This window comes from Bufo bufo, chromosome 5 (genome assembly GCF_905171765.1).
Source record: "Bufo bufo chromosome 5, aBufBuf1.1, whole genome shotgun sequence".
NCBI classification, from domain to species: domain Eukaryota; kingdom Metazoa; phylum Chordata; class Amphibia; order Anura; family Bufonidae; genus Bufo; species Bufo bufo.
In genome coordinates, this window is record NC_053393.1 from 217,002,771 (window position 1) to 217,026,661 (window position 23,891).

The 23,891-nt window shown below is 43.5% G+C and overlaps 1 protein-coding gene across 3 annotated transcripts in view; it reads right to left on the reverse strand.

Moving 5' to 3' along the window:
• The window catches only part of EZH2 (enhancer of zeste 2 polycomb repressive complex 2 subunit), a 52,910-nt gene that overhangs the window by 26,653 nt on the left and 2,366 nt on the right, over positions 1 to 23,891 (reverse strand). For all 3 annotated transcript variants that reach the window (XM_040432723.1, XM_040432724.1, XM_040432722.1), the window contains exons 2-3: positions 10,877 to 11,000; positions 9,465 to 9,593 (exon numbers count right to left, since the gene is read on the reverse strand). In XM_040432723.1, the coding sequence (XP_040288657.1) occupies positions 9,465 to 9,593; positions 10,877 to 10,993 (246 nt within the window). In that variant the 5' untranslated portion in view covers positions 10,994 to 11,000. The remainder of the gene's footprint in view (positions 1 to 9,464; positions 9,594 to 10,876; positions 11,001 to 23,891) is intronic.

Genomic DNA, 23,891 nt, shown 5'->3' on the forward strand with positions numbered 1-23,891 from the left:
AATGACATTTTTCACTTTCAGTTGTAAAATTTTGCAAAAAAAACTACATCCATATATAAATTTTGCTCTAAATTTATTGTTCTACATGTCTTTGATAAAAAAAAAAATGTTTGGGTAAAAAAAAAAAAAAATGCTTTGGGTAAAAGTTATAGCGTTTACAAACTATGGTACAAAAATGTGAATTTCCGCTTTTTGAAGCAGCTCTGACTTTCTGAGCACCTGTCATGTTTCCTGAGGTTCTACAATGGCCAGACAGTACAAACACCCCACAAATGACCCCATTTCGGAAAGTACACACCCTAAGGTATTCGCTGATGGGCATAGTGAGTTCATAGAACTTTTTATTTTTTGTCACAAGTTAGCGGAAAATGATGATTTTTTTTTTTCTTACAAAGTCTCATATTCCACTAACTTGTGACAAAAAATAAAAACTTCTATGAACTCACTATGCCCATCACGAAATACCTTGGGGTCTCTTCTTTCCAAAATGGGGTCACTTGTGGGGTAGTTATACTGCCCTGGCATTCTAGGGGCCCAAATGTGGGGTAAGGAGTTTGAAATCAAATTCTGTAAAAAATGACGAGTGAAATCCGAAAGGTGCTCTTTGGAATATGGGCCCCTTTGCCCACCTAGGCTGCAAAAAAGTGTCACACATCTGGTATCTCTGTATTCAGGAGAAGTTGAGGAATGTGTTTTGGGGTGTCATTTTACATATACCGATGCTGGGTGAGATAAATATCTTGGTCAAATGCCAACTTTGTATAAAAAAATGGGAAAAGTTGTCTTTCGGATTTCACAGGTCATTTTTTACAGAATTTGATTTCAAACTCCTTACCACACATTTGGGCCCCTAGAATGCCAGGGCAGTATAACTACCCCACAAGTGACCCCATTTTGGAAAGAAGAGACCCCAAGGTATTCGCTGATGGGCATAGTGAGTTCATGGAAGTTTTTATTTTTTGTCACAAGTTAGTGGAATATGAGACTTTGTATGAAAAAAAAAAAAAAAAAAAATCAGCATTTTCCACTAACTTGTGACAAAAAATAAAAATTTCTAGGAACTCGCCATGCCCCTCACGGAATACCTTGGGGTGTCTTCTTTCCAAAATGGGGTCACTTGTGGGGTAGTTATACTGCCCTGGCATTTTCCAGGGGCCCTAATGTGTGGTAAGTAGGTAAATGACCTGTGAAATCCTAAAGGTGCTCTTTGGAATATGGGCCCCTTTGCCCACCTAGGCTGCAAAAAAGTGTCACACATGTGGTATCGCCGTATTCAGGAGAAGTTGGGGAATGTGTTTTGGGGTGTCATTTTACATATACCCATGCTGGGTGAGAGAAATATCTTGGCAAAAGACAACTTTTCCCATTTTTTTATACAAAGTTGGCATTTGACCAAGATATTTCTCTCACCCAGCATGGGTATATGTAAAATGACACCCCAAAACACATTCCCCAACTTCTCCTGAGTACGGCGATACCAGATGTGTGACACTTTTTTGCAGCCTAGATGCGCAAAGGTGCCCAAAGTCCTTTTAGGAGGGCATTTTTAGACATTTGGATACCAGACTTCTTCTCACGCTTTGGGGCCCCTAGAATGCCAGGGCAGTATAAATACCCCACATGTGACCCCATTTTGGAAAGAAGACACCCCAAGGTATTCAATGAGGGGCATGGCGAGTTCATAGAAATTTTTTTTTTTTTGGCACAAATTGATATTTTTTATTTTTTTCTCACAAAGTCTCCCGTTCCGCTAACTTGGGACAAAAATTTCAATCTTTCATGGACTCAATATGCCCCTCACGGAATACCTGGGGGTGTCTTCTTTCCGAAATGGGGTCACATGTGGGGTATTTATACTGCCCTGGCATTCTAGGGGCCCTAAAGCGTGAGAAGAAGTCTGGAATATAAATGTCTAAAAAAATTTACGCATTTGGATTCCGTGAGGGGTATGGTGAGTTCATGTGAGATTTTATTTTTTGACACAAGTTAGTGGAATATGAGACTTTGTAAGAAAAAAAATAATAATTCCGCTAACTTGGGCCAAAAAAATGTCTGAATGGAGCCTTACAGGGGGGTGATCAATGACAGGGGGGGTGATCAATGACAGGGGGGGGGGGTGATCAATGACAGGGGGGGGGTGATCAATGACAGGGGGGGGGGGTGATCAATGACAGGGGGGGGGGTGATCAATGACAGGGGGGGGGGTGATCAATGACAGGGGGGGGGGTGATCAATGACAGGGGGGGGGTGATCAATGACAGGGGGGGGGGGGTGATCAATGACAGGGGGGGGGTGATCAATGACAGGGGGGGGGGGGTGATCAATGACAGGGGGGGGGGTGATCAATGACAGGGGGGTGATCAGGGAGTCTATATGGGGTGATCACCAGAGTCATTGATCACTCCCCCTGGAAGGCTCCAGGGAGACGCCTGTATGTGTTTTGCAGATCCGATCCATCTATCAGTGGATCCGTAAAAATCATGCGGACATCTGAATGGAGCTTTACAGGGGGTTGATCAATGACAGGGGTGTAATCAATGACAGGGGGGTGATCAGGGAGTCTATATGGGGTGATAACCACAGTCATTGATCACGCCCCTGTAAGGCTTCATTCAGACGTCCGTATGCGTTTTGCGGATCCGATCCATCTATCAGTGCATCCGTAAAAATCATGCGGACATCTGAATGGAGCTTTACAGGGGGGTAATCAATGACAGGGGGGTGATCAGGGAGTCTATATGGGGTGATAACCACAGTCATTGATCATGCCCCTGTAAGGCTTCATTCAGACGTCCGGATGCGTTTTGCGGATCCGATCCATCTATCAGTGGATCCGTAAAAATCATGCGGACGTCTGAATGGAGCTTTACAGGGGGGTAATCAATGACAGGGGTGTAATCAATGACAGGGGGGTGATCAGGGAGTCTATATGGGGTGATAACCACAGTCATTGATCATGCCCCTGTAAGGTTTCATTCAGACGTCCGGATGCGTTTTGCGGATCCGATCCATCTATCAGTGCATCCGTAAAAATCATGCGGACATCTGAATGGAGCTTTACAGGGGGTTGATCAATGACAGGGGTGTAATCAATGACAGGGGGGTGATCAGGGAGTCTATATGGGGTGATAACCACAGTCATTGATCATGCCCCTGTAAGGCTTCATTCAGACGTCCGGATGCGTTTTGCGGATCCGATCCATCTATCAGTGCATCCGTAAAAATCATGCGGACATCTGAATGGAGCTTTACAGGGGGGTAATCAATGACAGGGGGGTGATCAGGGAGTCTATATGGGGTGATAACCACAGTCATTGATCATGCCCCTGTAAGGCTTCATTCAGACGTCCGGATGCGTTTTGCGGATCCGATCCATCTATCAGTGGATCCGTAAAAATCATGCGGACGTCTGAATGGAGCTTTACAGGGGGGTAATCAATGACAGGGGTGTAATCAATGACAGGGGGGTGATCAGGGAGTCTATATGGGGTGATAACCACAGTCATTGATCATGCCCCTGTAAGGTTTCATTCAGACGTCCGGATGCGTTTTGCGGATCCGATCCATCTATCAGTGCATCCGTAAAAATCATGCGGACATCTGAATGGAGCTTTACAGGGGGGTAATCAATGACAGGGGGGTAATCAATGACAGGGGGGTAATCAGGGAGTCTATATGGGGTGATAACCACAGTCATTGATCATGCCCCTGTAAGGCTTCATTCAGACGTCCGGATGCGTTTTGCGGATCCGATCCATCTATCAGTGGATCCGTAAAAATCATGCGGACGTCTTATGGAGCTTTACAGGGGGTTGATCAATGACAGGGGGGTAATCAATGACAGGGGGGTGATCAGGGAGTCTATATGGGGTGATCAGGGGCTAATAAGGGGTTAATAAGTGACGGGGGGGGGGGGGGGGGTGTAGTGTAGTGTAGTGGTGCTTGGTGGGACTTTACTGAGCTACCTGTGTCCTCTGGTGGTCGATCCAAACAAAGGGGACCACCAGAGGACCAGGTAGCAGGTATATTAGACGCTGTTATCAAAACAGCGTCTAATATACCTGTTAGGGGTTAAAAAAAAACACATCTCCAGCCTGCCAGCGAACGATCGCCGCTGGCAGGCTGGAGATCAACTCTCTTACCTTCCGTTCCTGTGAGCGCGCGCGCCTGTGTGCGCGCGTTCACAGGAAATCTCGCGTCTCGCGAGATGACGCATATATGCGTGACTGTGCGCAGGGCTGCCACCTCCGGAACGCGATCCTGCGTTAGGCGGTCCGGAGGTGGTTAACATCCTGCTGATCACCCTATAAATCAGTAAACGCCTGTTTGACGGTTGATCACAAACTTTAAAGAGCATCTCTCAGCAGGATTGACCCTATTAAACCAGGCATAATGCTTGGTTGGGTTGATCCTGCCGAGTAAAACGTAACCTCAGTTATGCAGTTCTTTTTCACTCAAGTGAGATATAAAACTCCATACATGGTGAACTATTCCGGTTTATTGAAAGGGGGCTTATTTATGGAGTCCTGTGATCAATTTTGCGTTTCAGACTATATTACTAGTACTACACAATCAAATAACTGCAAAAAGACAGTGAAAAAAAATTAAAAACAGAAAATCTAATAATAAAACATGTATCTGCGCTAAGAATAAAATATTTTTAAAAAGTTCTCAAACCCTAAAAAGGATAGCATTCTGCCTTCTGGGTAAGTATTATACCATTCTGCATAATGCGGGGGAAGCAGCTTATATCAGAGGAAGAATTCAGCCAACATAAGGGGGTCAGGGGCTAGTTTGGATCCAATCTGTGTCATTAGTCATTTCATTTGAGTACTTTGTGATCCAAAATTAAAAAAGGCGAGGTGTTACTTTACGACCCAACCCTATTAACTACAGCAGGGATCAGCATCTCGGCACTCCAGTCCTTCTGAAACTATAACTCCCAAAATGTTCCATTTACTTCTATGGGAGTTATAAGAGCAGCTGGAGTGCCGAAGGTTTCTGATCCCTGAACTAGGGTAATACAGAAATAGTACACCCTCATATTCCCTCCCGGTACGAAGGCGTAGAGAGGGCTCCTGAACGTCCACACACAGTGGAGAGAAGAATTACTGATGTGAAGTCAGCAGAACATGGATTGTTCATGTGTTACTGGGATGGTCGGAGATGACAGAGTCCATTTAAAGGAAATGGGTCACCAAATATTTTATCTACCAGTAACACATCTTTTTTGCAGATTTAAGGGGTCGTCAGAGTTATGAAAAAAAATTTAAAAAAAATATTTGCTATATATATATATATATATATATATATATATATATATATATATATATATATATATATATATATATATATATATATAGCAATGTGAATCTGATGGTCAGCAATATATAACCAGGCTAGGGTTGTTGCGGGTATCGAAATTTTGATACCCAATCGATTCCATTTTTTCGATACTGGGCTGCGCGGTCTAGTAACACAGAACATGAGCGCGCTACTGTCTGCATGCTCATGTTTCCTCAGCAGCACAGGGGAGAAGGAAGCAGTCTCTCCCTCCGCCCTGTGCCGCTGCTGGCACCAATGAGGAGAGAGGGGCCGGCGCACTGCGCCACCAATGATAGCAGGACTTTTCATGGGTCCGGACTTTAAGTTAGCAGGCTACATAGAGCGGCGAAAACTGACCAAATGGAGTGGGTCAAATATATTGCAAGTAACACTAATGGTACAAAAATAGTCAAAAAAATAAAAATTTTATTAGAAAATCACAAAAAGACACATGATTGACACAAGTCACACTAAACCATTTAATACAGGTCACAATACATATTAAAAACCAAGGGGACCGATGGTGAACTGCCGGTATATATAAATAAAGTGCACGTGCAAAGAACTTCCTGATTGGTCATCACAAAGAAGGTATGTTATACCTACACACTATGGCTCAAGATTTACATAATTTACCTAAATGCATTGTTTGTACAACAGATACCAGGATGGGAGTGATAATACACACCACAGATGGCTAACTGAGGCAATAGGGTAAATAGTTATAACCAGCACATAGAAAAATACTGACCACACAGTTCTAGTATACCGTACAGCAGCACCACCGGTCCACTCCCCAACGCACGTTTCGCGTACAGCTTTTTCAAGGGGTACTGGTTGGGAGGTGAGGGTAGTCCCTTAAGTAGGTGGGACGACTGTATCTTATTTGCTGGTGGGCTGTCATTCAATCAAAGCACTGATATCATTGGCTAGCCTGCCATCTGTCTATTTCAACTCACCTGAGTGCTATCACATGGTGAGTGCTCTGTACATGGCGCCCGGCATTCCACCATGAACGCCGCGCTGCAGGCCACGCCACGCCGGTGGAGCAAGGTCACGCTCTTACTGAGCGACGATCGTCATCCAGGAGCGGCGGGCGCTATGCAAGCACCATGTTAGGTGAGGGCATGCGGACCGGCTACCATTATAGTTACATGCACCATAATTGTATTTACAAAATCCAGACCCAATATAAATCGGCCACCAGTTCATAGTCATACAGATATAAATTCACTCCAAATGGTGTGTTTCAAGTGCAATATACAATATATTAATGCAGCATCCTAGAGACAGAGGTAACAAACATAGACACCTGTTATGAGAAACAAGATACACAACAAATCAAATGGACCTATTGCTGATCATAACTGAAATGCAACATCTCATTATTTTTAGATTTTAGTTGTTTTTATTATATATATATATTGCATGAATGTGCAGCGTGATTGCGCTATACACATGCCACGCACCGTACAGGGGTAGTTCTGTACAATCCAGTCGTCATATACACTGGATTATACAGTAGTTCAGTGTGTTAAAAACAGAGCTGGGATATGAGGACAGGAAAATTTTGACGCTTGCGCAACAAAGTCTTTTTTAAAAAGAATATAAGAACTATAAATAAAAAGATCATATATTACCTGTGAAAAGATATATAGATATTAATAGGTGAATACATATGCAATCTGCATTATCATGCACAATAGACTGGTGCAGCACATATAATCAGCAATCTAGATCAACCCCAAAAGGTTGATTGATTATATTAAACTAGTGTAGCACAAAATTAACAATTTAACCCAACCCAACGGGGTTGGAAGTGACGTGCTCAACTATTTGTCTCTCTGTGATACTCAACATTGTGCACACAGGGAGAAATTTTTTTTATGAAAGGATAATGAGTAAAAAATATAAAAAGTGAAGGCATAATAATAATGTGCTCAAAAGAGCACAAAAGGTGAATTATTAAACATCAATCATATAGGAGATACTGTGATATAACTAAATAAAGTCCCCGGGATCTCCCTGCACTTACTATTATTCATGGGCGCCACTCCGTTCACCTGCTGTTCCCCCGTTACAGTCTCCTGGAACGCCCAGGAGAGAAGCTGATGTCTCCTCCCCATGCTCCGATAGTAGTAATTAGCATATGGAGCAGGATACGGTAACAGGGGCACAGAGGGCAAACGGAGCGGCACCCAGGAATAATAATAAGTGCAGGGAGATCCCTCGGCGCCGCCCTGTGTAGCCTGCTAACAAAGTCCGAACCCACGAAAGGTGGTCTAACTTTTAATACAGGAGGCAGGGAGCCTCTGACAGGGAGCTGCGATCAGCGGCAGTTAACCCCTCAGGTGCGGCACGCGCCTCCTGTATTAAAGGTTAATTATCATTGGTGGCGCAGTGCACCCGCCCCCCCTCAACCCCCCCAGTATTAAAATCATTGGTAGCAGTGGCCACAGGGTCCCCTCCCCTTCTCATTGGTGGCAGTGGCCACAGAGTCCCCTCCCCTTCTCACTGGTGGTACAGAGGCAGTTGTGATCGGAGCCCCAGCAGTGTAATCCTGGGGCTCCGATCAGGAAGCCTTGGCTGCCATGGTAAGCTCCCTGCTGCTGTGTGTACTATGCACAGGGCAGCAGGGAGTGTGAGGTCCTATTCACCATAATAGAGTTCTATCTAAATGCGGAATGCACGTGGCTTTTTTGGCATTTTATTTTTTTCACGTGGTATCGAGTATCGCCACACTTTATGGTATCAAAATCAAATAAAAAAATTTGGTATCGAAACAACTCTAAACCGAGCTAAGCAAGTTTTTGGCATAAAAAAAAACAAACTATATTTCCTCTTTTCCCTGGCCCTTTGTTTACCTGCAATAACAACAATCTCTGCCCCTCCCCCTGCTCTCCAAAGGGACTGAATACAAGTGCTGCCCTGGGTGACATGTCTGCCTGCAGGGAGACTCAGCAGCATGTTGTATGTGTAGGACTACAAGTCCCAGCTGTATAATGACACTGCTGATACACACAGGATCTTCCCACTACCTGTTCTTGTGCAGTGCTCTGCAGAACTTCTCTGTCAGCTTCTGTGCCTAGCATTTGTCTCCTGACTGCCTGCAGCTACTCAGTAAAGCCTTCAGCCCTGAGTCTGCGTAGCTGAAAGGGTTAAGAATCCAGGGGGAGAGCAGTGCAGGGGGGCGTGGCCAGCACAGTGACATCTGGTGTACAGACTCATATCTCTTGCTTGTGCACGAAACATCATCAGAGCAGGGAGAGAAGCTGCCATCACAGGTCATGTGACCCTCAGTGAAATCTGAGGAGCAACTACAGATGCAGTTAAGTGCGTGGTAAAGCGGTTACAGTTGCCTAGTTAGAAACATACAAAGAGCAAAAAAATAACTCAGATAACCCCTTTAAGTCTATTTCCTGAACATTATTATGGGGGCTTCCCTCTTGCCTGTGATGTTCTTAGTAGCATTTACAAAGCATTAAGAAAACTGCTTTACGGTAACCCCATAGGCCATCGACACAATGGTCAGGAGGGAACTTCACTGACTTCTACAGAAGCGTTTTCTAGACATGCTCTGTGCCCTGTGCAGAGGTCCTTGTACGAGAAAAGAATAGATAAGCTTTGACAATCACCTATTGTCAACGGTGGATCCTGTCTTATCTTTACACAGTTGATATCATTACAGGAAGGATTAGAATGACAGATAAGCAGGTAACTGCAAGATTTTATGTTTTAATTTCTTTAAATATAGATATTGACATGGAAAATTAAAAATAACCATCAAAAAAATCTTAAAAATATGTTAAACATAAAAACGTCATTTAAAAGGTTTTTCCGAGATTTCAATTCTGATGACCTATCCAATGGATGGATCATCAGTATTTGATCGGTGGGGGTCCGACAACAGGGAACAGCTGTTTGAGAAGGCACCGGGGCTCCCATGAGAGCCCTGGCCTTCTCTGTGCTTACCAAGCACAGCAACATACATTGTATCCAGAGGATAGATCATCAGTATTAAAATCTCAGAAAACCCCTTTAGGCAATAGGTCATTTTCTGATGACACTTTTCCTTAAGTTGAAATCAAGGAAATGAAACCATGGACAATTATACAGTGGACATAACTGTTGGTTCATACCTCTCTAGTCCCTCGCAGAGAGCTGACCGAGGTCATAATGTGGACAGGCTGGATCCTTCGCTGCTTCCATTCTTGGTTTAAAATTTCAGTTCGTTCTAGGATTTTTTGACGGTTTGAATTAAACATGCCCTAAAAAAGAAATAAAAAGCTTGTTCTAAACATCACTACAAACTTATGACTCACAGCACTGGGGTTGTCAAAATGTGGCAGTGTAGGCAATTCTCTGCGAGTAGAATTATTTTGCAACCTTTTTTGTCAGTTCTGTCAGAGATCCTTTATTTTTGACGCAGAAAAATTTCTTTCTCCCGGCTAAAATAACAGATCTCAATTGGAACTGAAAAAAAAAAAAAGATGCAAAATGAGCATAATGGATGCTCAAAATAAAGGATCTGTTTATTTTTTTCTCTGTTCATCTGAGGGAGCAGAAGAATGGAAAACTTAAAGGGGTTGTCCGGATTCAGACCTGAACCTGGACATACCCATATTTTCACCCAGACAGCCCCCCTGATCTTAGCATCAGAGCATCTCATGCTCCAATGCGCTCCCTTGCCCTGCGCTAGATCGCGCAGGGCACGGGCTCTTTTGTTTACAATAACACTGCCGGGCGGAGTCTTCCGGCCGGCAGGGTGTTCGGTGACCTCACCGGCTCTGATGGGCATGCTTAAGCGCTGTCCTAGCCATTTTACTGGCTAGGGCAGCGTTAAAGCCTGCCCATCAGTGCCGGTGACGTCACAGGGCTTCTTGGCAGCCCCATGGAGAGCCCGGTTTGTCACCGGAACTCCTGAAAATGCCTTCTCCCTGCGCGATTCAGCACAGGGCAAAGAAGAACATCCGAGCATGAACTGAAATGGAGGTATGTCTGGGTTCAGCTCGGAACCCGGACAACCCCTTTAACGGTAATGTGAACCCGGCCTTAGGTGACATCCAACCACCGCAGAGATCGAGAGGCTCCTAATCACTGTCCTCGTATGGACAGCAGATAAGCATGTGGCGCCACTCTCCACAGATATAATTGGGAGTGTTGGACAATTTGCATAGATTTTAATATTCCATATGTTTCAAGTTGAGCCACATAGCCAAGTGCAGGCCTAGGAGTACAATTCCAGCTGGATCTACATATGTGGGGATATTCTGTGCCAGACATAATTTGTCAAAAAGCATTTAGCAGGATTGTGCCCGTAGAGCAGATATTCTAATGGATAATAAGGGGCATTTCTAATATTAAAAAGGTTAAAAACTGCCCTGATTTTCACGTGGGCAGAGTTAGAAGCCAACAGCAGTTTTCATTCCTCTGATTTGTAATTATAGACAACCATAGTGGCTTTGGCAGTAGGTGAAGTAATGATAGTCTCCCATGAAACTTCATACAAGCAAAATCCCTCATCTAGACTATGCCAGGCTTATCTATGTACCTTTACTTCATCCGCTCGTCTGAAACGCTTAAGCTGCCGCAGACGCATATACTCGGATTTCACCCGCTTCCTCCAGCAAACCGGTCCTTTCTCTGATTTTTTGCCCGTCTGGCCCATGATTATCCTGTGGAGATAACATCTTTATTTCTAATTCTGTAAGTACATTTAAACACTCCACCTTATTTAATTAAAATGTATTGATATCATAGCCGGAGGGTGATAAGGTACAGTTGCATGTGTAAAATATATCATGACAAAATGTTTTTTGGGGAGTTTCAGAAAATATTACAAATTAAACAAGGTGCCATCTTCAGCTCATGAAAACGGTCCAGACAACATAATAATATAAAAGAGTCAGTAACACGGAAACAGGTAAGGTGAGAAATTCAAACAAGGCTAAAATGAAGTGTAAAGCCTCCAGCTTGTTCTAGACTGTAGCTATAAGTTACTATCCATTATCCACACCATTAAAAGGGGTTGTCCCACAGGAAGCATTTTTCAGCGATCCACAGGATATGAGAATCAGATCACGAAGGGTCCGACCATTGGGACCTCCAGCAGTTCAGAGAATCAGGGCCCCCCTCGTCAGTCTCTGAATGGAGAGGTAGTGCGTATGTCAGTCCACCAGTTTGCTCACTTCTATGAGATTTATGGCATGCGGTCTACGTCAGCCTCATAGACATGAACTGAGCAGTGGGCCACTACCACTCAAGACTGCTGGAGGTCCCAGTGGTTGGACCCGCCACAATCTGTGGATAGGTAAAAAATGCTTCTTGTGGGACATCCTTTTGTAACAGTGTGGATAATGGATGGTAACTTATAACTGCGGTCTAGAACAAACTGGAGGATTTACACTGCATTTCTCACCTTGGATTCCTTGTTCTTGGGTCTGCTGCCAGTCCCTGAGGTTGCCCCCTACCATCAATCTTGTGGACAGGATTAAATACTTTTCATAGGATAAATGTTTTAAGATATACTTAGTGGCTTTTGTCTCATACCATGACAGCTCCGTTGGTGAAAACACCAGAAACGCAAACATAAAGGAGTTGTCATTTAATTCTGTAAACCTCGTCTAGTCTTCTAAAGAGCATAATAAACTCCGCCCAGTACACCCTCTATCATCCATCATCTTTGTGCCGTTTACAGCTTTGATATGACAAGCGGTGGACTCGGCCTACCCCGATTGTGGATTGAGAACATCGATCAGCCCATTCTAAGATCATATGGGTCTGACATCACGAGAATTCGGGCAGGGATTCTGACAGAGGGGATCATGGGAGGCCTGGTGGTGATGTCAGAGGAAATACAGTCTCCAAAGAGGGTGCAGTCACATGACCACTCTCCCGATCAGAGACAGAAAAAGAAGTGCAAGTCCATTAGTAAGTTGCAGAGCAAGCACAGGGAAAGGGAAAAATGTATACTCGGTTAACCCCTTTAAGGCCTCATTAACACATATGTGGATTTTATAGATCATACGAGTGTATTACTGTACAGTGGCGGCGGCACAAAGCAACCAATGATGGCGTGTGCTCAGCAGGACGGATTTTCGCGGATCAACGTATGTGTGAATGAGGCGTAACAGTGGATAAGTGCAGAGTAAGATAGGAGGTACATTGGTTCACTAGAAAGCTTGTATAAACTAGGGCTCATGTACACGGCCATATTATGGCTCAATCCGCTACAGAGCTGGAACTTAGCAGCCATAGAATTGTTTTTGTGCTCTACTGTACCTTTTACATACAGATCTACAACAGGTCTGCCATGTCCAGACCAGCCTAAAGCTGGGGCTACATTAAAGGGGCTTTCCAAGATTTTAAAGCTGATGACCTATCCACTGGATTGATCATTAGTATGTGGTCCGACAATCCCGCTGATCAGCTGTTTAACAAAGTCACCAGCACTCACAGTAGCGCCGCAGCCTTCGCATAGCTTTCCCTAGGACAGTGACAACACTTTCATAGGTCACCTAGCCTAGGCGCAGCTCCATTCAAGTGAATCGGGCTGAGCTTGATACCACGCACAGCAGCTATACCATGTACGGCGCTGCGCTTGAACAGATGATCGGCGGGGTCCCAGGTGACGAACCCCACCGATCAGATACTGATGACCTTATCAAGAGGATAAGGCATCAGTAAAAATATTTCAGAAGACTAAATATGTATAGATTTTTTTATGTATCTAGTAATATACTTTCGATCTATATTTTTTTGCACCTCTTCTCTCAGGGTACCATAGCATTTTATTTGATTTTGTCAACAAAGCTGTTTTTTGTGGGATGAGTTGACGTTTTTGTTGGCACTATTTGGCTGCCTTTTATTCAGTTTTATAGTTGGTGGACTGAACAGAAAAGCAATTCTGGAATAGTTTATACCTTTCAGCGGCACACGGACAGAAAGCATATTAGGGCCTAATAGACTTCTGGAGCTTCCACAGCAATGAACATTGTATAGCGGCTGTGCTTGGCATTGCTTGAATAGGACAGGGCAGCACATGGGCCATATGACTAATGAACAGGGCATCACTAGCCTAGGAGGAGACTGAAAACGCTGTGATGCTCCAAACAGCTGATGAGGGGGTGCCGGGTGTTGGACCTCCACCAATCACATTTTGGTGACCAGCTTGAAGATCTGCCATCAATAGCAACATCTAGGACAACTCCTTTAAAGTTTCATCCAACAAGGAGGGTAGCTAATTTTCTATTAAAACAAAAATTAGATTTACTAATCCTATAGATGGTGTAAACCTGAGCCATGGACACCTTCAGAGCAAATTTTTTTTATGATTGCATTATACTCATTTTGGACTAAAAATCATTTTTTCAGTTCGTGTTTATTAAAAATGTTTTTGTGATACACATGGTTAAAAATGAGCCTATTTGTACATTGTCCATCCTGAGTTCCATTAGCTGATGGCTCATGTGAAGCCTTATCTCTGATCTCCTGCCTCACTGTTTGATAAGAGTTTAGCTATGAGTGTTTATGAGGTCAAGAGATGAGATAAGGCTTCACGAGCCGTTTAAACTGATGAAGAAGTTTAAATAAAGACCAACTGCAAAATTATTTTTAGCCCAAAATTTGTAAAACGCAATCTAAAAAAAAAAAATTGCACAAAAGGTGTCATTTAAGGCGGATTTATACTGCTAAATCGTATGGCAGATTATTGGGAACGAACACTACTATGAATTCTCCTCTCCAATAATCCTACCATGTAAATGTGCTGCTGATCACCTGATGAGAGAGCAAAACGCTCGCTCATCAGGTGAAATGTTCTTTCATGCAGCACATTACATCTTCCATTTTGGGCAGCAGATTGTGCTGTGTAAACAGCGATCTGCTGCCCAGAAACAATGAATCTGTAGGAGGACAAGCGATTGCAGTGGAAATCACTCATCCCCATACAGCAGAGGCGATTGCTGTCCTGATAATTGCCTGCTCGCTCAGCAAGTCTAAATGCGGCCTTAGACAGGCCGTTTAGATCTGCACCAGATTTATCACGAGCGCTTATGCTGGATGACAGACACTTTTGTCTAATCCTATACCATCAGTTGACTTAGGCCTCTTGCACACGACAGTTTGTATTTTGCGGTCCGCAAAAAATATGGATGCATTCCAGATTTTGCGGAATGGAACAGCTGGCCCCTAACAGAACTGTACTCTCTTTGTCCGTAATGCGGACAATAATAGGACATGTTCTATTTTTTTGCAGAACGGAAATGGAATGCACACGGAGTAACTTCTGTTTTTTTTTGCAGACCCATTGAAATGAATGGTTCCGTATACGGTCCGCAAAAAATGAAAAAAATAAAAAATAAATAAAAAGAACGGACACGGAAAAAAAATACGTTCATGTGCATGAGCCCTTACTTTGAGACAGAAGTTACCACCAGAATTGTAGTGCAATATCTTGCATTGTAAGCCCCACCCCTGTTTGCAAACCATGCTGCTTCATCCAACTAGGCGGACAAACGCTCTCTAAAGGCTCCATTCAGACGTCCGCACTTTGGGTCCGGATCCGTTAAGCAATTATGGGGACCCATTAATTTTTAATGGGGATGGAAAAGATGCGGACAGCACAGCATTTCCGGTCCGCGGCTCTGCAAAAAAAAAAAAGAACATGTCCTATTCTTGTCTGCAGTTGCGGACAGGAATAGGCATTTCTATTGGGGTGCCGGCCCTGTGTTTTGCGGATCCGCAAAACACTGTGGACGTGTGAATGGACCCTAAACCTTGATGCACCAAACCGTGCCACTTTTTGGTAACTGTGGGTACGATATGTAAAGTTTAAAAGATAAAATATTAAGATAAAAAAAAAAAAAAAATTTTTAAACAAAACAAAAGACGAAACCAACTAAAAACAAACATAAATTACGTGTGAAGGAGGCCTACTGCAGATTCACATTTCTCTATGGCTATAAATACTTGATAACAGCAGATCTTGCTGCAAAATTCCCAGAAACAAACCGATAAGATGGTAAAACTTAAAATACTGCGTTTCTCACATGCTTGTCCTTGAAATTCCATAAAAGCGAGAAAGTCTACAAGTACATTTTTTGTTTAGAAAATAGCATATGTTAGGCTACTTTCACACTTGCGGTAGCCTTTTCCGGCAGGGGAACAGCCTGCCAGATCTGTGCTATCACAAGTCCACCATGCTGGCGGAAGTCCACTCCAGCCCCATTCAGCATAATGGGGGCGGGCCGGAAATCCAGCTGTTGCCTATAGTGATCCCTCAGGATACAGTATTTTCAACATACAATGGTCTTTTCTGATGCATCGTAAGTTGAAACCAGACTCCACATACAATGTCTCAGAGTCAGATCCAACCAATCAAGGCCACTTATCTGGTAAATAGCTGGATTAGTTGATAGTAGTTATTCCTGACTGGTATATGTAAGGACTTGTTTTATCTGTCTTAGTTATCTGCTTACTTTTCTTCAATACTGCTTAAGACGCTGACCGTTCAATTCAGTACAAAACAGAATGTATTGTACTGAATTGAAACAGGGATCAAACCCTTAAATGGTGAAGTCCCACAGTGGGACAACTATAAAAAGTTTTAAAAAAAAGTGAATTTTTTTTTTTTATAATAAAAAATGTTAAAGTTTCAAGTAAACATTTATTAAAATGGAAAATCTGCCAAAAAAGTGAAATTCTGAAATTTCATCTCCATTTTCCATTCATTCTTGAGGAACACCTAGAGGGTTAACAGAGTTTGTAAAATCAGTTTTTAATACCTTGAGCGGTGTAGTTCCTAAAATTGGGTCATTTTAGGTGGTTTCTATTATGTAAGCCTCACAAAGTGACTTCAGACCTGAACTGGTCCTTAAAAAGTGGGTTTTGGAAATTTTCAGAAAAATTTCAAGATTTGCTTCTAAACTTCTAAGGGTACTTTCACACTTGCGGCAAAGTGATCCGGCAAGCAGTTCCGTCGCTGGAACTGCCTGCCGGTTCTGGCAAAACGGTTCTGGCAAAACGTATGCCAACTGATGGCATTTGTAAGACTGATCAGGATCCTGATCAGTCTGAAAAATGCATTGAAATGCCAGAAGGACGGATACGGCATTCAGGCAAGTCTTCAGTTTTTTTGGCCGGAAATAAAACCGTAGCATGCTGCTTTTTTATCTTTTGCCTGATCAGTCAAAAAGACTGAACTGAAGACATCCTGAATGGATTGCTCTCCATTGAGAATGCATGAGGATAAAACTGATCAGTTCTTTTCCGTTAGAGAGCCCCTAGGACGGAACTCTATGCCAGACAAGAAAAACGCTAGTGTGAAAATACCCTAAGCCTTCTAACATCCCCAAAAAAAAAAGAAAATGTCATTTACAAAATGATCCAAACATTACTTTCACACTTGCGGCAGTGTGATCCGGCGGGCAGTTCCGTCGTCGGAACTGCCCGCCGGATCCACCGCTGACTGAAAGCATTTGTGAGACGGATCCGGGTGCGGATCCGTCTCACAAATGCATTGCAAGGACGGATCCGTCTCTCTCCGCTTGTCATGCGGACCGACGGATCCGTCTTGTACATTTTTTCACATTTTTACCAATCTGCGCATGCCGGAACGACTGATCCGGTATTCTTAATGCCGGATCCGGCGCTAATTCATTCCTATGGGAAAAAATGCCGGATCCGGCGTTCAGGCAAGTCTTCAGTTTTTTTCGCCGGAGAGAAAACCGTAGCATGCTACAGTTTTCTCTTTTGCCTGATCAGTCAAAACGACTGAACTGAAGACATCCTGATGCATCCTGAACGGATTACTCTCCATTCAGAATGCATGGGGATATGCCTGATCAGTTCTTTTCCGGTATAGAGCCGCTAGGACTGAACTCTATGCCGGAAAAGAACAACGCAAGTGTGAAAGTAGCCTAAGTAGACATATGGGGAAGGTAAAGTGATAACTATTTTTGGAGGTATTACTATCTGTTATAAAAGTAGAGAAATTGAAATTTGCTAATTTTTCCAAATTTTTGGTAAATTTTGTATTTTTTTTTTTATAAATAAAAGTGAAATATTTTGACTCAATTTTACCAGTCTCATGAAGTACAATATGTGACGAGAAAACAATCTCAGAAAAACAATATCAGAATGGCCTCGATAAGTAAAAGCGTTTTAAAGTTATCACCACATAAAGTGACACATGTCAGATTTGCTAAAAATGGCCTGGGCAGAAAGGTGATAAATGGCAGGGTCCTGCAGGGGTTAAGAGTCAACTTGTGTGAACACCAAAACAAACATAAAAGGTTTCATATAGAGGGTTAGGTTAACCCCTTCAACCCCGGGCCTGTTTTCACCTTCCTTCCCAGGCCATTTTCTGCAAATCTGCAAATGTGTCACTTTATGTGGTGATAACTTTAAAACGCTTTGACTTATCCAGGCCATTCTGAGACTGTGTTTTCGTCACATATTGTACTTCATACCCCCTAGTGACCCATTCATGAGAAGAAGGGCCGACTTCCGGCACCCCCTGTTTGAAGAGACCACAGCGCTGGAACAAGAGCCGCCTTCTCTTCACTGTTTAGCAGTGTAATTACAACTATGCCATTTCATTCACTTCAATGGAACGGCTCCCTCCTATTCAAGTGAGCACTTTTGGCGGTGACCAGCATGGACACACTGGTCAGCGTCTACACAGCCCCATAGACAACAAGCCGTGATGAACGGTGTTTTCTCTTTATCATAACTCGAAATCACTTTTCCAGCATTTCTAAAGAGTTTGAAGTTCTTGGTCTAAATGAGATGCATTATGTTTGGAGAAAAGAAACCCCTGCATTCCAGCATAAAAACCTCATCCCATCTGTAAAACAGGTACTAGTCGGAACTGAAGCAGAGCTTGGCGTCAAGTTTTAAAGTGGTTTTCCACTTTAAAAATCAACTACTAAAGTTATTCGACAAAGTCACGCACGACTTTGCAAATAACTTACTTCGGCTCATTGGAGCCCATACATTCTTATACTGTACGGAGACGGATCTCCGTACAGTATTATTCAGACGTTTTGAACGACACGACTTCGAGTGAAGCATCTGAAGTTAGATTCGCTCAACACTAATGGCAGCCACCGTCTTCCCAGGGAGTCACCGCAGCCACACAATTATCCCTACGCTTTAAGTCCCTGTGAGAAAAGAGTATTGCAAATGTTTGTCATTGAAGGACCTTAAGTGAGCAGTTCATGGGAGGAAACACCATCATAACAAAGTTGAAGCTGTCTTTTCCACTCACATGTGATGCTAGACTAATATTAGACTATAAGTGTAATATTCTTTGACTCATTTGGTTATCTTTATCTATTTTTAGGACTTGTGTAAAAATCTGATGTAGTTTTAGGCCAAATTTATGCAGAAACTGATAATTTTGTGGGGTTCACAAACTTTCAAGCACAACATTAACTCAAAGCCAATAAACCAGCAGGTAAAGTGATTCTGCGCTCCCCAATTACATGTAACTGTATCCCGCTGGACTGCTCATGTAACATACTTGTATCAGACGTCGTTCATATTGGAGTGAAATACGAGGACACAGTACTTTGATTATTTTAAGAATCTTTCACAGTTTATTACAGTGAATAAAATCACACAAGCTTTCATGATGGATCCCAATGTTGCTAATAACCATGCCAGGAAACCGCACCTATGGGTGGGGCAGGGTTCCTACTACAATAGGAGCAGAAATACACCCAATGATTACTTCTAGAATGTAACCTAATGTATCATACTGTTCGAAGATTACTTCAATAATCTGTAGTCAGATCACAATACAAATTATCAGTGCTATTAAGGCTAGGTCTACACAACGACATTTTGTCGCACCAATGTCGAGCGACAATTTGTATAATGGTAGTCTATGGTGTCGCACTGGGACATGTGACAGTCACAAAAAATCTATTTGAGATGGATTTTTATGCGACTGTCGCATTGTGACACCATAGATTATTATTATAAAAATTGTCGCGCGACAAATGTTGCAGTGTAGTTGTGCCCTGTCACGCGACACATGTCGTCGTGTAGACCTAGCCTAAAGGTGTTTTCCAGGAGAACATTATTGATGATCTGTCCTCAGGATAAGACGTCAATATCAGATTGGTGGAGGTCTGACTCCTGACCCCCCTGCTGATCAGATGTTTGAAGAGGCCTCCTCACCAGATACCATGCACTTCACCAGGCATTCTGTAGCTGCCATGCTTGGTATTGCAGCCCAGACCCATTCATTTAGGACTGAGCTGCACATAGGACATGTGATGTCACATTGCCTAGGAAGAGGCCCTGGCACTCGCTAAAGCGCCCTGATCTTCAAAAAGCTGATCAGCAGGGGTGCTGGGAGTTTGAACCTCACCAAGCAGATATTGAGGACCTTAAAACTAGAAAACCCCTTTAAGGGCTCATGCACACGACCGTAGCCGTTTTGTGGTCCACAAATTGCGGATCAGCAAAACACAGATGCACATTTGGGACTGAGCTGAACATAGGACATGTGATGTCACATTGCGTAGAAAGAGGCCCTGGCACCAGAGCGCCCTGGTCTTCAAACAGCTGATCGGCAGGGGTGCTGGGAGTTAGACCCTCACCAAGCAGATATTGAGGACCTCAATATTTTACTCCTAAAATAAACCTTTAAGGGCTCATGCCCACAACCGTAGCCTGTTTTGCGGCCCACATTGCAGACAAGAATAGGACTTTTTTTGCGGAACGGACATACGGATTTGGAGAGCACATCAGTGTGCTGTCCGCATCTTTTGCAGCCCCATTGAAGTGAATGGGTTCACATCGGCCCGTAAAAAATGCGGACCAAAAACTGGTTTATGCTAGCAATCGTCTTTATCATCATCATCATCATATTGCCAGTGCAGGTATGACACTAGTCCAGTTGGTGATCATTTACGATACGAATCTTCCCTTGTGTCTCCCCAATAGTATCTGCCTCTCTAGACACAAAGGACACAGACTCCACGCGCCATAAAAACATGCATCCGTCAGCGATTCTTATTCCCCTAAGTAACACTGTTAATTGAGAAGAGGCATGATAGTCTCATGATATATTGCTCAACCACTTCCCTGTAGACGACATTTAATAAAATATGCAACAACCTAAAAAGCATTCCCCGACCGCAGAGTACAAATCCTTATGTTCGCCCAGGAAGGTCGTGTAAGGATTTTAGTTTGGGGCAGAGAGCCAATTTACAAAAATATAGGTTTATTCTTTACAAAAAATAAAAATAAAAAAAAACTAACTTTTGATTGTCGAGAACTGCAGAGAAGGGGAAAAAGAAACTTCAAGAACCGCCTATCAGGTTTATATCATGATGACTATGTGGAAACTAGTCAAATCAAAAGCCACGTGCTCTAGATTTGAAATGAGTTGGACTTTCCCCACATAATTCTGTAGCGTAGAGAGGCAGCTCAGCATGGGCCATAATTCAGGCGAGCACAGTCCTCAGAATCTTAGACTCCGATCCTTCACCAGTAGCCTCAATGAAGAAGTACCAATTACAAGAAAATCCAGTGCTTTAGGCCTCATGCACACGACCGTATTTTGTTTCCGTGTCCGATCCGTTAAAAAAAATAGTGCATGTCCTATTTTTTTCTAGTTTGCAGACAAGGATAGGCATTATTACAATGGACCTGCAAAAAAAAACGGATCCGCAAAAAAAAAAAAACGGATGCCATACGGAACGTCATTTTTTGCGGACCGCAAATCACATACGGTGGTGTGCATGTAGCCTTAGTCAGCTAACGAGCAGCAACATTTCACAAAATCAGCTCCACAGAAGAACTAGGGTGTTGACTGGATCTCCTTGGGAAGACTTTTCTGTTGCTTCTCCATATGCTGTCATATGGTCAGTTAAACCCATTTCACACTGCCTGGTCTGACGAGATATGTTAGATCAGTCAGGCTGCTCTGACGCAGGCAGATATGACTGGACAGTCAGAGCAAAGGTGAAGACTCCACCTCTGGATAAATGATGTGGTGGTTGTGCCGATTGGCAAACTACAACCAATTAGCATATAGGATGCCAATATGAATGGGTGACGGATCTTGGGAATCGGGAGTCGGATCAGGAGAAAAAAAAAAAAAAAAAAAGAAGGAATATTCAGCAGGCAGAGGGAATTATACCTCCTCATTAAGATGCAGCCCTGGAGAAGGTAGCAAAGATAAATGCTTTATTTTCATCCTGACAGTCAAATGTGCCAGGTGTTGAGGTCAGCCTATAAACACAGGGTGCCCTACATTCACTTCTATGCACTGTTCTATTTCCGTAACTCCCTAAGAAGTGAATGGCACATGGCGCAAGCGCGGTCGGCTATTTCTGGACCACCCATAGAGGTGATTGGAGGGTGGCCGCGCTTGCACCATTTATCACTTTGGAGGCTCTATTCTAGGGATAGGTGCAGGTCCCAGAGGTGGGACTTGCACCTATCGGACATTGGAGGCATATCCTATCAATATGCCACCAGTGTGCGAGATGGGTCAACGCATTTAAAAACGTCCATTTTTAAAAAAATGCTGTGTATAAAAATAAGCAAAGATTTTAGAGAATGATCCGTTCTCTCAAGGGCCACCATGTGTGTGTACGCTTTTAGGTGATCATACATTAGATAAATGTAGTTCAGCAGGACCAGTCATCTATTGACAGACCCCCACCTCCCATGACATCAAGAAGGGTCAGCCATCTTGGTTTTCAGCATGCCCGATAGTCCACTGCAAGGTGTGGTAGGGGCTTATTCCCCTCTCCCTATTCAGAACACATATATAATCTGATCAGCCAAGTGTGCACTAGGGTGAACGGTGTTAGCTATCGAAGGTGCATGCCCTGCACCACAGCTAAAATAGCTTTACCATCTTGATAGATTGGCATAAATGCTGCTAATTTAGCTATACGTTATGAGGAAGGCCAAGGTGAGAGCAACACGAGGGAGTGTTTGAGAGGAAGGCCAAGGTGAGAGCAACACGAGAGAGTGTTTGAGAGGAAGGCCAAGGTGAGAGCAACACGAGGGAGTGTTTGAGAGGAAGGCCAAGGTGAGAGCAACACGAGGGAGTGTTTGAGAGGAAGGCCAAGGTGAGAGCAACACGAGGGAGTGTTTGAGAGGAAGGCCAAGGTGAGAGCAACACGAGGGAGTGTTTGAGAGGAAGGCCAAGGTGAGAGCAACACAAGGGAGTGTTTGAGAGGAACTCTAGGGCTGCAGTAAACAAATATTTTAGTAATTGAGTATTCTATCGATTATATTTCCCGATTCATCGAGTAATCTAATAAGAAAAACCTTCTTAAAATAACGTACGCAATTAAGTTTTTCTTTATAAAAACAATATTTTTATCTCCTCTTGCTTTGTGCAACAATTAGTAAAACTTAAGTGACACAGTCACACCTTACGGGGGGTAAAAGAAGAATTTCAGAAACATCATCGGATCAAACTCCCCCCCCCCCCCAATCAGAATATCACCTTCCAACTTCACACAGATCTCTCCATCCAAACCAATATTATACATGATGCCATTGCAATTTGCCAGCGCCAATTTGCCTCCATTAAACCCTCTCCAGAGTCTAAAAAACCAATAACTTTATATATGCCAAGTTGGCTGTATAAAGTTATTGGTTTGGAAGAGTTCATGGAAGCACCTTGGCAATGGGCATGTATAAAGTTATTGGTTTGGAGGGGTTAATGGAAGCACCTTGGCAATGGGCATGTATAAAGTTATTGGTTTGTAGGGGTTAATGAAAGCACCTTGGAGGTGCCTTCATTAACCCCTCTCTAAACCAATAACTTTATACATGCCAAGGTGGTGCCTCCATTAACCACTCTCTATCTGCCTTTCAATATCAATTTACAGTGAGTGCCCCCGATTCCCCCCTGGCGTGCCTCTGGTGCTGTTAACTTAAATTACCTAATGGCACTGGCACTAGTGAGGAGGGCGCAGCCGCAGACACATGGAGTCCGAAACCGTCTTCATCCCAGCAAGCACTGGGACCTTACGTCACACACACATCGTTAGCAAGCGTGCTGTCGATGTATGTGCGCAACTGCGCATTACGCCAAGCCCTGCCTGCAGGGCGGTGCCATCTCTCTGGACTCCGGAGGACACGGAGCGGTGAGTGAGACGCTTAATTTCACTCCCACTTCGTGATCATGTGATGTAAACGATTACTCGATGCAGGGAAACTGCATTGAGGATTTTTTTTTGACTCGATTTAATCGAATTATTAGAATAATCGTTTCAGCCCTAAGGAACTCCATCACATAAAGGCGCCTACTACTTTGTTCACATCTGTATTTCTGATGTCCTGCCGCATTACAACAAACATTACATTAGAGTTGAATCTGTTGCTGGACAGGCACAAATAGCACCTGATGGATGCCATCATGGGGCCTGAAATTTCAGCAGAGCATCAATCACTGAAGGGGTTGGCCACTATCTATTACTAGCGCCACATGTGCTGGGAACAACATATACATGCTGCAAGTAATACACATTAGGGTACTTTCACACTTGCGGCAGAGGATTCCAGCAGGCAGATCCGTCGCG